We start from the raw sequence: 11,790 nt of genomic DNA, 5'->3' as shown, positions 1-11,790 counted from the left end.
AATGTCCAGTGTCTAGATGATAGGTATCAGTGTCTAGGTTATAGGTACTTGGGTCAATACCAGCAGGATTATACACTGTTTGACCCTAACAGCGAGATTTGCCACTTCAAAACTTGATCTATGAAAATAGTCAACCAATGGGGATAGATGTACAGTATATGCTTTGATGAATGGAATTGTTTAAAGAAGAAGACTCTATTTTTAATAGGACACATTGTTGACTTGAAAAAATATCCTTTCAGCAAAATAAATTTAGATAAGACATCAATATGATAAGGGATCATAAAATCTGAGCTATAGCTATGTTTCTGTTAGCTTATCTACTGATTTAGGGCTAGAAGGATGGGGTTATGTAGTCTACCAGACTAACTACACCGGTAATAGGGAGAATATTTGCCAGGGTAGCCAGTAGAGTCAGTCCGAAATGTGATTTTCACCATGGACTGACTACTGGCTACTCATTCTTTTTTCTGCTGAATTCTACAATCCATACGCCCGTAGAAGGCCCTGGTAGAGGCTAGGGGTTAGGTGCAGTTAACGAAGAATTGTTCTTTACAATGTGAATCCTTATTAGAATGTGAATCCTCATTTGAATGGCTATCTTACTCTATTACAGGCTTAGAAACCTTACTGGCTTAAGAAGCCTGCAGAAAACCTAACAGTTGAATATGCCTGTTGTAAAACAATCCGTAGCACGAAATCGTCATGGATCAAAAGCGCCATGTAGCGGTGAAAAATATAATTGCAGTAAGGAGATGAAGGGCCAACATTATGATGCAGTACTTCAATGTACTGCTAGAGGCCGCTTTTAATCCATGCTCCCACCGTCGTGACTTCAGTGATGATTGCACATAGATTCACCAACTTTAAAGTACAGAGAAGGACCTGTATTGTATTGAACGGTGTTTTATCTAAAGTAAATTTATGGGAAGTTGGTGTATACATCTACGTTTTATGGTCGGAATTTTGCACCAAATAATCTTGTCCCCGTTCAAGAGAGAGAGAGAGACTGAGGGAAAGATTGGTAAGTACGAACATAACGTTAACACATCAATAATGGCGGGAATAAAGCACGATGTTGAATCAGCACAAGGATGTTGTCCTCGAGCAGAGGGTTGCCGTCAAGGTCAGTCCATCAGATAGCAATGATGTGGAAGCAAGCGGTAATCGGTATCTCTCTGCGTGTTTGTCTCGAATTTATCTGCAGTTATTCCATTAGCCGTTGGGTGCGTTGTTGTTCACATCAATCAAAATGGCGTCCGGTGGCGGGAATCCCGAAAAGGTGAGACGTCATAAGCTGAGCATAAAACTCCGTTTGCAACGGTTTAATACTGACAGCGAAAACTATTGTTGATATGTGGCCATATGGCTCCATTTCAAATCAAAGATTTATGACAAATAAGGCTGTATCCTTTCGTTTTAGACCGTCGTTCAAAGATCTTCAAACTAACTACTGGTCGATGTTGAAGTTATCGTTGTCCCAGTCAGAAACTTGTTGAAGTAAAATAACGTACGGCTACAGGTCAGTGAGGGCAATATTGTCTTTTAGTTTGCAACATTGTCGTTTTCACAGGGAGAGCACACCGATCTTGTGACCATAAAACGGGCGGATCTTCAGAAACTTTCCGCGGAGGTCAGACAGATGAAGGAGTTTCTGCCCAAGGTCCTGAACTCTGAACTGCTGCAGTCGTACAACATGCTGGACAAGCTGCAACAAGGCAGGCACAGACAGTTCTGCATTTCCTGAACTTTGCTAAAAAAAACGATATATTTGGTTTCCTCTTCATGTTTCCTTAAGCAAGTTTTCTGGTAATTTCAAATGTAACGGTTACATTTTGTTTGTAACATTATAGTTTGTTGTACATTTGATTTATCTCATGACATTTGACTGGCCGACTTGTTATTTGTCTGGCTTTGAGCTCAACTTATGTTTGTTTTCTTTTTCTTGAAACGCATTTTTTGTTACGTTTGTGAATATAAGTCATTAGGGGTGGATACCGGTTCGCTGGACCTGATTCGGACCTTTATAACATCCAAGAACCGAGTCCAAAAACCTGAAAGCCTAAAACCTGAGTAAAAAAAAACTGAACAAAGTACATATATATTTTTCCATTTTGTTTGATAAAAAGTGTTTTGGGTCTCCCCTCTGACAAAAAAGGCATTTGAAATAAGTGCAACATTCAAATATCAAACACTGATTTATCTTGAGTCTTCTCACCAAGAAACTTTTTTAGTCGTGCGTGTCAGTATCAATTCTCTATGCTTAATATTGGTCTAATAAAACAAAACATCAACTGGACAGGATCAGGTCCGGACCTGAACCTAAATCTCTGGACCTAAACTTGGACTTGGACTTTATTAAGCCGAACCGGTATCCACCCCTATTAGTCATCCCAGGAAATGAGGAATGAAAATGAATCTTTGCAACTGGATAAAAATGTATCATTTGTTGTATATTCCCATTGCTAGGATTTCAAAATGGACTACAGGAAGAATAGCTAGGAGTTCCATCCATCCATTTAACAAGCTGTTGCAATGACCGTACTATAACGATGTTCCTTCATGTCTCAATCCAGAGTTGTCAGAGGTGCGGTGTCGCACGGACCAGTTACAGCGGGATTCCGACCACTGGAAGTCGCGATTCCAGGCCAGCCAATCAGAGAGGGAGAGAGAAAAGGAGGTGTGATATGTCATGCTTCTGTTGTTAGAGAAGTCATAATTTGTTGTCCATCATTACTTGTGAGTTTGTCTATCAACTTGCATGGAACAAATGTTGTCCTAAAGAGTATTTTCAAAGTGCTTGTTACCACCAATAACACTAAAATATTATGATTCCTGATCGTATTCAACAATATTCAATAAACATAACGTTAGATGTTTCTACAAATGTAACGTTACGCCCTTCACTTTAAATCTTGCTCAACATTGAACATTACAAATCATACTTCCAGTTCATGGTTCCTACAGTAGATCAGATTCTGTCCGTGGCATCACAGTGAACATAGCAGCCTGTTTGGAACCAGGTAACGTTACTGTGGCTTGCAAGAAACATTCTTTTGAAAATAAAAATGATATGATTATGCACTGCTTGCATCTCAAAAAACACTTTTTCGCGAGCCAGGGTGGTAGGTTTTGAATTTGCTGCCGTGTTCACTGTGACGTCACAGACAGAATTGAACTTCCCATTCCCATGCATAGGAAATGTCCAGTGTGAAGCTTGAGTTAGGGCAGCTGAAGAAGAGTCTGTCTGAGCAGACAGGCTACAGCGCCAGTGTGGGTGCTGCCAGCTGTACCCTGCTGTGGAGAGTGTCCAGGAGTCCGGAGTCTGTAGACGCCATGCTGAAAGGGGTGAGTAGAGGGACCTGTACCCCGTGTAGGGCACATCCCACAGGCATTGTGTGGCACAATCGGTAGGATGTTTTGCCCACAACCGAGAGGTCCTGGGTTTGAAACCACTGATATACCCTGACGTTGTGCCCTCGGGAAAGGTCTTGACATGACTTTCCTCATTTTGCTCAGGTGTAAATGAGTACCTACCGGTAGCTTCGGTTTATTTGTTTATTTGTTTATTTGTTCAGCTGCGTACAATGTACCGCAGCCAAGGCTGCCCGACTAGCTACTGCTATTACAAGGGGCCAGCCTTGCTGCAAAAGTACATGATGTAGCTTCGGTTAGGGACGTCCCTTGGATAGGACGTTGAATGGAGGTCCCGTGTTTGAGGAGAGCCACACCTTCCCGGTGTGAGTGGTTCAAAACCTACAGTCCTATGACCGCACATGGGTTCGCCCTTAGTAATAGCCTCCGGCTAGTTGGGCAACCCTAGTATGTACATGCTGAACCAATAAATTTTAAAAATCCCACAGGCTTGCTTCCTCCCAACAACCACTTAATCCCTTTACCATCCAGACAGCTGGTTGTAAATTCATTTAGTTTTGCGGTAATTCTATTTTGTGGTATGGAATGATACCCTGTAGCAATGAAGGAAAAATCCTAACCATGTTCAGCATGTGTTGGATATATGTTGGATATTTAAGTTGGATACAAACAAATTGTCATCCGTCATGATGTACATTGTCCACTCAAATAGATTCTGATGGAAGAAGTCTTAGAGGTAAGGTATTTTTTGCCCCACATTCGAAACAAGTAGCATTTCCCCTTTAATCATAATAAGAATTCATCTTTAAATGGCTTTAAGTTTAGATATGCAGTTTGAAGATGATGTTGTAATGTTTTCTCCAGTCCATGATAGAAGAAGTCTTAGAGGTTAGGTATACATGTACATATTTTTTGCCCCACCTTCAAGACAAGCAGTATTTTTTTCATTTCACTATCATAGAGAGTTATTTCTAAATGGCTTTAAGAATGCAGTTTGAAGACGATGTTGTAATGTTCTCTCCTCTAGTCCATGGTGTCAGAGTTCTTACAGCTGGTGGGTCAGACAGTACAGATGTACGTGACTGACTGTAGGGAGAGGGAACCACCCAAGGAAGACTCACAGGAGGTTCTGTTTGTACTGGCACTCGCTGGAACAGTTACCAGTAAGAACTTTGTATAATTACGCATTCTTAAGCACGTAAAAGAACTCAACACACTTAATATCGAGAAGAGTAGGGATGACCCAGTGTGCTTGGTCAAAAATGCGTAGCAAAGCCGCATTGCACTCCACCTCAATTGAGGATGCCTGCTTTACCTTTTTACCTTAGCAATTTGTGTTGAAGTGTTGAATGCCTGAGTGGCTAGACCAGTGAAAACGAGATTGAAAGGGTACGGGTTCCGTTCCTGGCATTTCTAGCTAGACGTTGTGTCCTTTGGAAAGGCACTTAATATGAATTTCCTCATTCCACCCAAGTCTAGATAGGTATCTGTCTTTGATTGGGGAGGTAAAATGTGGTGGAAGGAGAGGGATGGGCTTCACCTTCCAATGCTATGCTAAACAAGTTCCACTGCCCCTTTGGCCCCAAAGGCTATGGGACCTTAATACCTTTATCAATATTTTTCTGTAGTAGTATTCCTTATAGTTTTGTAGTGTCTACTAGATTATATAAAAAAAAGTATTGTCCAGCTGATCCTGATAAGTTAGTATCTGCATAATCTCCAAGCAGATATAGCAGTCACACTTGTTTTGAGCGTATTTGCGGGGGTTTTGTACCTTTCTGTAAAAAAACACATGCAATCTACAGGAAAACATGCAAAACACAGCCAAATACGCTCAAAACGAGCCCACCTGCCACATCTGCTTGGAGATTTGTATTTGCATACATGTGCCAAACCAATTACATGTATTAAGGGATTATTATTAGTTCTTAAGATTACCTGTCGATAATAATGCATCAGACAAATACCCCTGCAGGGTATTCAATTGAAGCAGACAAAAGAAGGATTAGCATACAGAAAGCTCATTATGGAGATTCCTCCCAACTGTCTGTACCCGAGATCACTTCAACAGACTGAGACTAACGTTAACCCAATTATGGTTTTAGTGCCACTTGTGAAGCATTTGTTCAGTTTTATAGAATGTTCATTTTTGTATGTTGCTGAAGAGTGTATGAAGCTGAAATGAAGTTGAAGAGATTATAGAGGGTCTGCTCTTTTCTGTGTTGGTGGCCTGTTTTGATTTCCTGTAATTCGTAAGAAAAGCTGTGTTATTCACATAATTCATAGCGAGATGACCAGATTTTGCGTAATTGCCTTCCTTGATTTTAGCGTAATACGTAGGGGGTTCTTTTGAATTTTGCGTAAAGCGTTGTTGGGACACCCCATGCAGACCCACATTTTAATTGAAACTGTCAATAAGATATGATACTTGTCAACAGGAGACTGTGACCTGATGAATTGAAAGGGGGCATACTTGAAGTTTTCTACAACAACATTAATTTTGATTCTCAATAATATGAACGTAACAAGTAGCAGTATTTTATGTTAGAGGCTTCCTTGATAGAAAGAAAAACAATAACCTGTTATGGAAGGATTTCTAGAGGCTGTATTATTCTTTCATGTCCAGACATCGCTGCATCAGCCTACGGCCGGGACTTCCTGATGTCCAGTCCAGCTGGACGCTCGGTGGTGGACGTCCTGGTCAGCTGCCTGTCGGAGGCTCCCATCGGGTCATGTGACCAGCTCAGGAAGTACGGGAAGAGGGGAAGGACTGCAGGGGGGTGGGCATTGTTGGGGGTTGTATATCATACTGTATATGTATATACATATATGATGTGCCTTTACCAATTAAGGGAGGTTAGGTTACAGTACAAAAGTCTAGAAAGTTCATTCATCCCCTTCCTGACTTATCCTATTGCAACACCTGCAACGAAAACACCTCTGCACTTTGAAAGAAAGCTACTAGAGGGTTCGAAATATTTCCGAGCACAAGAGCTACCGTGTCTTACCACATAAAGATCATGACGATCTAGCTTGTCCATAACATGAGTTAGGAAAAGTTCTGCTGCAGTTCCAAGAAATGCCTCTAAGGAGGCCAATACTAGCATCTAATTGTTTCTCCGATAGGACAATGAAGACATATCAAATTTTATTACAATCCACTCTTTACCTTCTTTTGTTATGCTGCTAAACCGCAAACATTCATACATACATACATACAAATGCTACCAAAGACATAACTATCTTGGCAAACGTAACAAACTGTTTGACTCTAATGTTCTGAAAGGCCATTCAGCACCAAGGACAGGTACAGTATGAAACGCTTTTTTGTGTCCATTCCCAGCCTGGTTCTCATGGCTCTGTACAACCTCAGTATTAACCAGAAGGGCTTGCAGTACCTCAGCACCAGGCAGGGGATCATTGGACTCCTGGCTTGGCTGGTACAAGGTACTGTTAGCTAGAACTACATCATTCTGTTCTGTGTTGTAGAGCTAGAACTACATAATCCTGTTCTGTGTTGTAGAGCTAGAACTACATAATCCTGTTCTGTGTTGTAGAGCTAGAACTACATAATCCTGTTCTGTGTTGTAGAGCTAGAACTACATAATCCTGTTCTGTGTTGTAGAGCTAGAACTACATAATCCTGTTCTGTGTTGTAGAGCTAGAACTACATCATTCTGTTCATACCAGAATTACCTTTTATATCTGTACCTTTAATGTACATTAAGAAAAGAAACTGAGCTCAATTCACTGAAGAGCTATTTTTCAACTGGTTGTGACAGACACTATTTGCAGCATCTGCAGATTCATTATACTAGGGAAATCCCCCTGGCTCTTTTTGACAAGTACAATGAACAGTAGACCGCAGCTTAACATATTGTCAGTAACTTTCCAGTAGTGTGCATGTCTGGTAAACGACAACAGCCGTGATTCGAACTTCCTACCTTTTGGTCCAGAAGTAGGGTCGCTAACCACTCAACTATGCATGCTACTACAATATACTTCTAGTACTACATCGTTTATGTGTTCTTGAGCTATAATTGTATGCATTTTATTATTCTGAAGTGAAACACATTTCTTGATTCCTTCTGTGAGTGCTGGATTAGGTTAATATTAACATAATGATTGGTCCCTTGTAGAGGAAGTTGTGAGTGAGAACAGGCTGCACTGTGTGAGACTCCTGCAGTCCCTGATAGAGGAGCCCACCACACCGGCACTGCTACAGGAGGCCACACAGACTGTAAGTTACTCAATGTGGCCCATCCCCCCAGAAATATGATTAGCTTTAATTGCCTTCTCTCCAGCCCACTCACGTGGGATTGCCATTGACCCAGTTTTCATAATGTAAAACCACCATGCATAGCCTTGGGGCCCAAAAGGGTAGCCTGCTGAGGTATCCCACCCCACTAGCCTAAACTGCCTTTTCCAGAAACCCATTGAATGTGTCAGGGACAATGACATTCTTCTATGCAGAGCCTACCCCCAAAGCCTATTATGCACTGTATACCTTGGGGGATCTGCTCAACTGGGCTGAGGTTCTTACTTTTGGGGGTGTAGCAAGCTGTCAGCCAATCAGAGAATTGGTTTTACCTAAAGAGAACATTTAGACAATTCTCTGATTGGCTGACAGCTAGTTAGAGGCCATGCCCACAAGAGTGGAAACCTCAGCTCAGTCTGAGCCTCCCATAAGATTGAACTTGCACATGTATGATGATACATATTTATCATTCTGAAAAGCTTTTTTTTTTCAAAGATACATTTTGGATCTAACCTTTGTCTCTCCTCCCAGATATCTGTGGAACTGCTGCAACAACTTGTAAATGACAGGAATCCTGAGGTAAGCCAAATAAGTCCATGATAAGAATCAAAATACATAAAAGCTGATTATCATCTATTAGATCATTTGATATTGATCATTTAATATGCTGTTCTTACATGTTCACTAGCCATTTAAACCTGCTATAAAGGAACCCCTGACTGGTCATCCTTGGAAGAGATTCTGGTTTTAAGTGAATTAAAACTCCGTATATATGGGTAAGACCAGACTGTAAGGTTTGATTCATTCATACCGGAATGGTACCCAGTAGCTACTATTTCCATAAGTGTGGTGGGTCCTTTAACACATGTGACTATCCTCATACACAGGACCTCCAGCTTTATAATGCATCCCATTCGAGGGGATCCTAACCGGAGCTTAGGTACTCATTTTCAGAGTCAAATGAGGAAATAGGTGTAAAGCGCATTTCCCAAGGGCACAACATTCCAGGGGCCTGTCAGGGATTCGAACCCAGAACCTTTAGATTCTAACTCAACAACCCTAACCACAAGATCACCATCCCACCTTACTGTTTCCCCAGCTCCAGGCTGCAGCAGCTGAGTTGAAGGAGGAGGTCCAGTCCCTGAGACAGGCGTTCCCATTGGACATCTGACGCCTACCTTCATCTTCTAGTCCAGAAGGATGAGACTCGAGATTTCTTCAACCTCAAGTCTAAGAAAGCATGAATGCCACAAAGACATTACCGTGTCAAACCATTATGTTGTATTATCTATGACTTACTTTCTCAGCGGTTTTATTTCACAGCAGGACTGGGAAAATGAAGTTGTCATGATGGTTTAAATTTGCAGTTGAAAGAATTCTGTTGTACAGTAGTGAATACATATAGGAAGTGCATATTTACAGTTTCAAGATTTGCAGTATCTGCAATTACAAATTTTCTATCATTATACAAATCAGTACTCGATAGCAACAATTAACTTTTCAGTTTGATGTGGAGGTTCATCAGACACCAGGTTGTTCCTCTGCGACAGTGAGACCACAACTTGCCATCAATTTTGTTTTATTGAGTTAGGCCACAGCAAGTAAATTGTATGGATGACATCCTCCGCAGACTCCAAAATTAATTAGATAGGGCAAAAAAAAAACAAGATTCCTATATTTTCAAATTTTGAGATCATAAATTAAATTAAACAAGAATTGAGGCGACGAAATATGATATCATGACCAACAGGTCTTTTATTCCTATATTCAACCAATGAGGTTTCATGTATAATATAAAACCTCCTTGATTCAACAGTAAACATGTCGGTAGATGTGTATACATCTCAATAGACTACAACAAATGCAGAAAAGAGCTTGTTGTACCATCATCTGAAGCAACTACACAGTGTATTCATATGCGATGAAACACCTTGTGTATACAGCTCAATTAACTAGACCCCCCCCCCCATTATTCATATATAATGTCCTTGCTAGAAAAAATGCAGAAAACAGCTTGTTATTATAACATGATGGGCAGGAACCACACTGGGTATTCATATGCAACGAAACTGTTCTTGAAGATGTGTATACAGCTCAATTTACTAGAACAAACGCAGAAAACAGCTTGTCATTACTCTCCAAGCAGAGGGCATCATGGGCAGGAACTACACTGGGTATTCATTTCATTATTCATATGCAATTAAACACCTTAGACTGTCAATGTTTACGACATATTTGCCCATTTTTATTATTGACCACCGTCGGAGGGCAATGAAATTTCTTGTTTTTTATTTCGAAATCAGGCGAAAGTTAATGAGCGCGCTGATGTCATCCATAAAAATTACTTGCTGTGGCCTAAGGCAGGTTATCTTCTACCTCTAGTATAGTTTAATGCTTGCTTTGTGAGTCACCTTTTCAACAATTTACGTCACAAAATTCTTTCAAACCACACATTCGAGTCAATCAAAATAAACGGTGAAGTGCAGCATGCATGGGGACTGAGCTCTGTGGCTTGTCAGTCTTTTCTTCCAACAAACAACAGGATTGAGGGTCTTAAAGTCTCAAACTGGAGTTTTAGGGGCTTAACTAAACCTAGCAACATTTAATGTTATATGTACTAGTATAAAAAGAAGCAGCTATTGGATATGACCCTGGATTCTCCATTTATCTCCTTGGTGTCTTCCATTCCACTTGAAAACAAGTTTAGAATAATAAACTTTTCAGTCAGTCTGTCTTAGGTGAAATACTGTTAACGGGAACTTGATTTTAGCTACTTTAACAGTCACTTCAACCTCTAAGATTTCATAATTGAAAATATTTGATAACTAACATTTGAGACAGTGATGTGTGTCCCACCGTTAAAATCAAATGCTGTGAACTACTCCCTTTCCCTCAACTGCTAAAATTACCATCTGCAATATCAAATGGATTCACAGTACCGTACCTTACAACTTTTGCAAACATTTGTGTTCTTGAAAATCCTCACCAAAGCCTCTCCAATATCCTATGACTCATTGAGTAAATAGTTTGTTCCATGGGGTCAAGTTGCTCTGTCCTTCCACGGGAAACTGATATCCACGTCATCACATTCTTCTATGGTGACAACTCACGATGTTGTTTAGGCTGATTAAAGAAGTGAACGTGCGCAAACAAGGGCATTCTGCAGTCTTAACAAATAGAACTGCTTTACTCAGAAAAAGACAGTAGAATTGCATGTAAAAAATTGCTATATGTAAGTCTAACCCTCCCCATGACATTATCACTGTGGAACAGTCCAAATATTCTCCCAATGTTTAGGTCTCCAGGGAATGCACAGTGGTAAAATTCCACTGTTCCAAAGAAATATGGTGGCTTTTTTCATGGGGCTTGGAACTCTCATGTGGATATATAGTGTATATACCGGAGGATATTCACTTATAACTCTGTATATAATATAATATGATATAATACAATTTCTTCCATACACTGATTCCCCCAACAATGTCAGTCAGCCTAGCAGGTCATAACTAAGATAAAATGTCCAACACAGTTTAACCTTTAGCACTCTGAAGTAGCCGTTTGGCACCCGATTCCCTATTGGTTACAGAGTTAGACAGCAGGAAGATGGTTAAACGTCAAGGTGACATAACAAGAAAATCTCTTCCCATGCCCATTTCTTCCACACCTCATTTACCCTTAAAGTTCTCATTTTCGACCACTTCAGTATCACCTGCATGGCAGGGAATAATCCTTGGTGTTACCTTGAGTGACTGCCGTGTGAGAAGTCATGGTAGTACATCGGTGTGAAGGACTTAAGTATGGCTGATCGACACTTGGCTCAACCCTATTGGGCAGGGTGCCATCTTCTCTAGCCTCCTTCACAGACTTTTAGGAGCATCTGCGTTTATTTTTTTGGGGGAGCGCTGATTCACGATTTTCAACATGGTTCTCTAGAAGCTAGTTTCTGCGCAACCAGCATCTAAGAGAGCCTGGCCCATGTTAAAAATTAAGAATAAAATAGCAAACACTGGCCCTCCTAGAAGCCTGCGAAGGAGGCTACATCTTCTCAGTGTGTCTTCATGGGTCACCACATCATGATTTCCTACAGGTCAGAGGAGTAGCAAGAATACACAGTACATAATCATTTTGCCAGGAAACTGACAATAACACAAGCTGGC

The 11,790-nt window shown here is 40.7% G+C and overlaps 1 protein-coding gene across 1 annotated transcript; it reads left to right on the top strand.

The window, feature by feature from the left end:
• The first annotated feature begins 1,188 nt into the window (after positions 1-1,188).
• LOC136434154 (heat shock factor 2-binding protein-like) lies at positions 1,189-9,244 on the top strand. The gene is made up of 10 exons (XM_066426919.1): positions 1,189-1,282; positions 1,574-1,731; positions 2,539-2,680; positions 3,199-3,348; positions 4,403-4,538; positions 6,002-6,125; positions 6,719-6,822; positions 7,515-7,615; positions 8,165-8,212; positions 8,733-9,244. Exons 1-10 carry the CDS (start codon positions 1,253-1,255, stop codon positions 8,802-8,804), a joined length of 1,065 nt encoding a protein of 354 aa, XP_066283016.1. The 5' UTR covers positions 1,189-1,252; the 3' UTR covers positions 8,805-9,244.
• Positions 9,245-11,790: the final 2,546 nt, after the last annotated feature.

This window comes from Branchiostoma lanceolatum, chromosome 4 (assembly GCF_035083965.1).
Source record: "Branchiostoma lanceolatum isolate klBraLanc5 chromosome 4, klBraLanc5.hap2, whole genome shotgun sequence".
NCBI lineage: Eukaryota > Metazoa > Chordata > Leptocardii > Amphioxiformes > Branchiostomatidae > Branchiostoma > Branchiostoma lanceolatum.
This window is presented reverse-complemented; position numbering and strand designations above follow the sequence as displayed.

What these genes read in the sequence shown, in the direction of transcription:
- LOC136434154 (XM_066426919.1), top strand. Translation starts at nt 1,253, where the DNA reads ATGGCGTCCGGTGGCGGGAATCCCGAAAAG. An exon ending in AGAGGGAGAGAGAAAAGGAG is followed by an intron (nt 2,681 to 3,198) that starts GTGTGATATGTC and finishes TCCCATGCATAG; the next exon opens with GAAATGTCCAGTGTGAAGCT. An exon ending in TCATGTGACCAGCTCAGGAA is followed by an intron (nt 6,126 to 6,718) that starts GTACGGGAAGAG and finishes GTCCATTCCCAG; the next exon opens with CCTGGTTCTCATGGCTCTGT.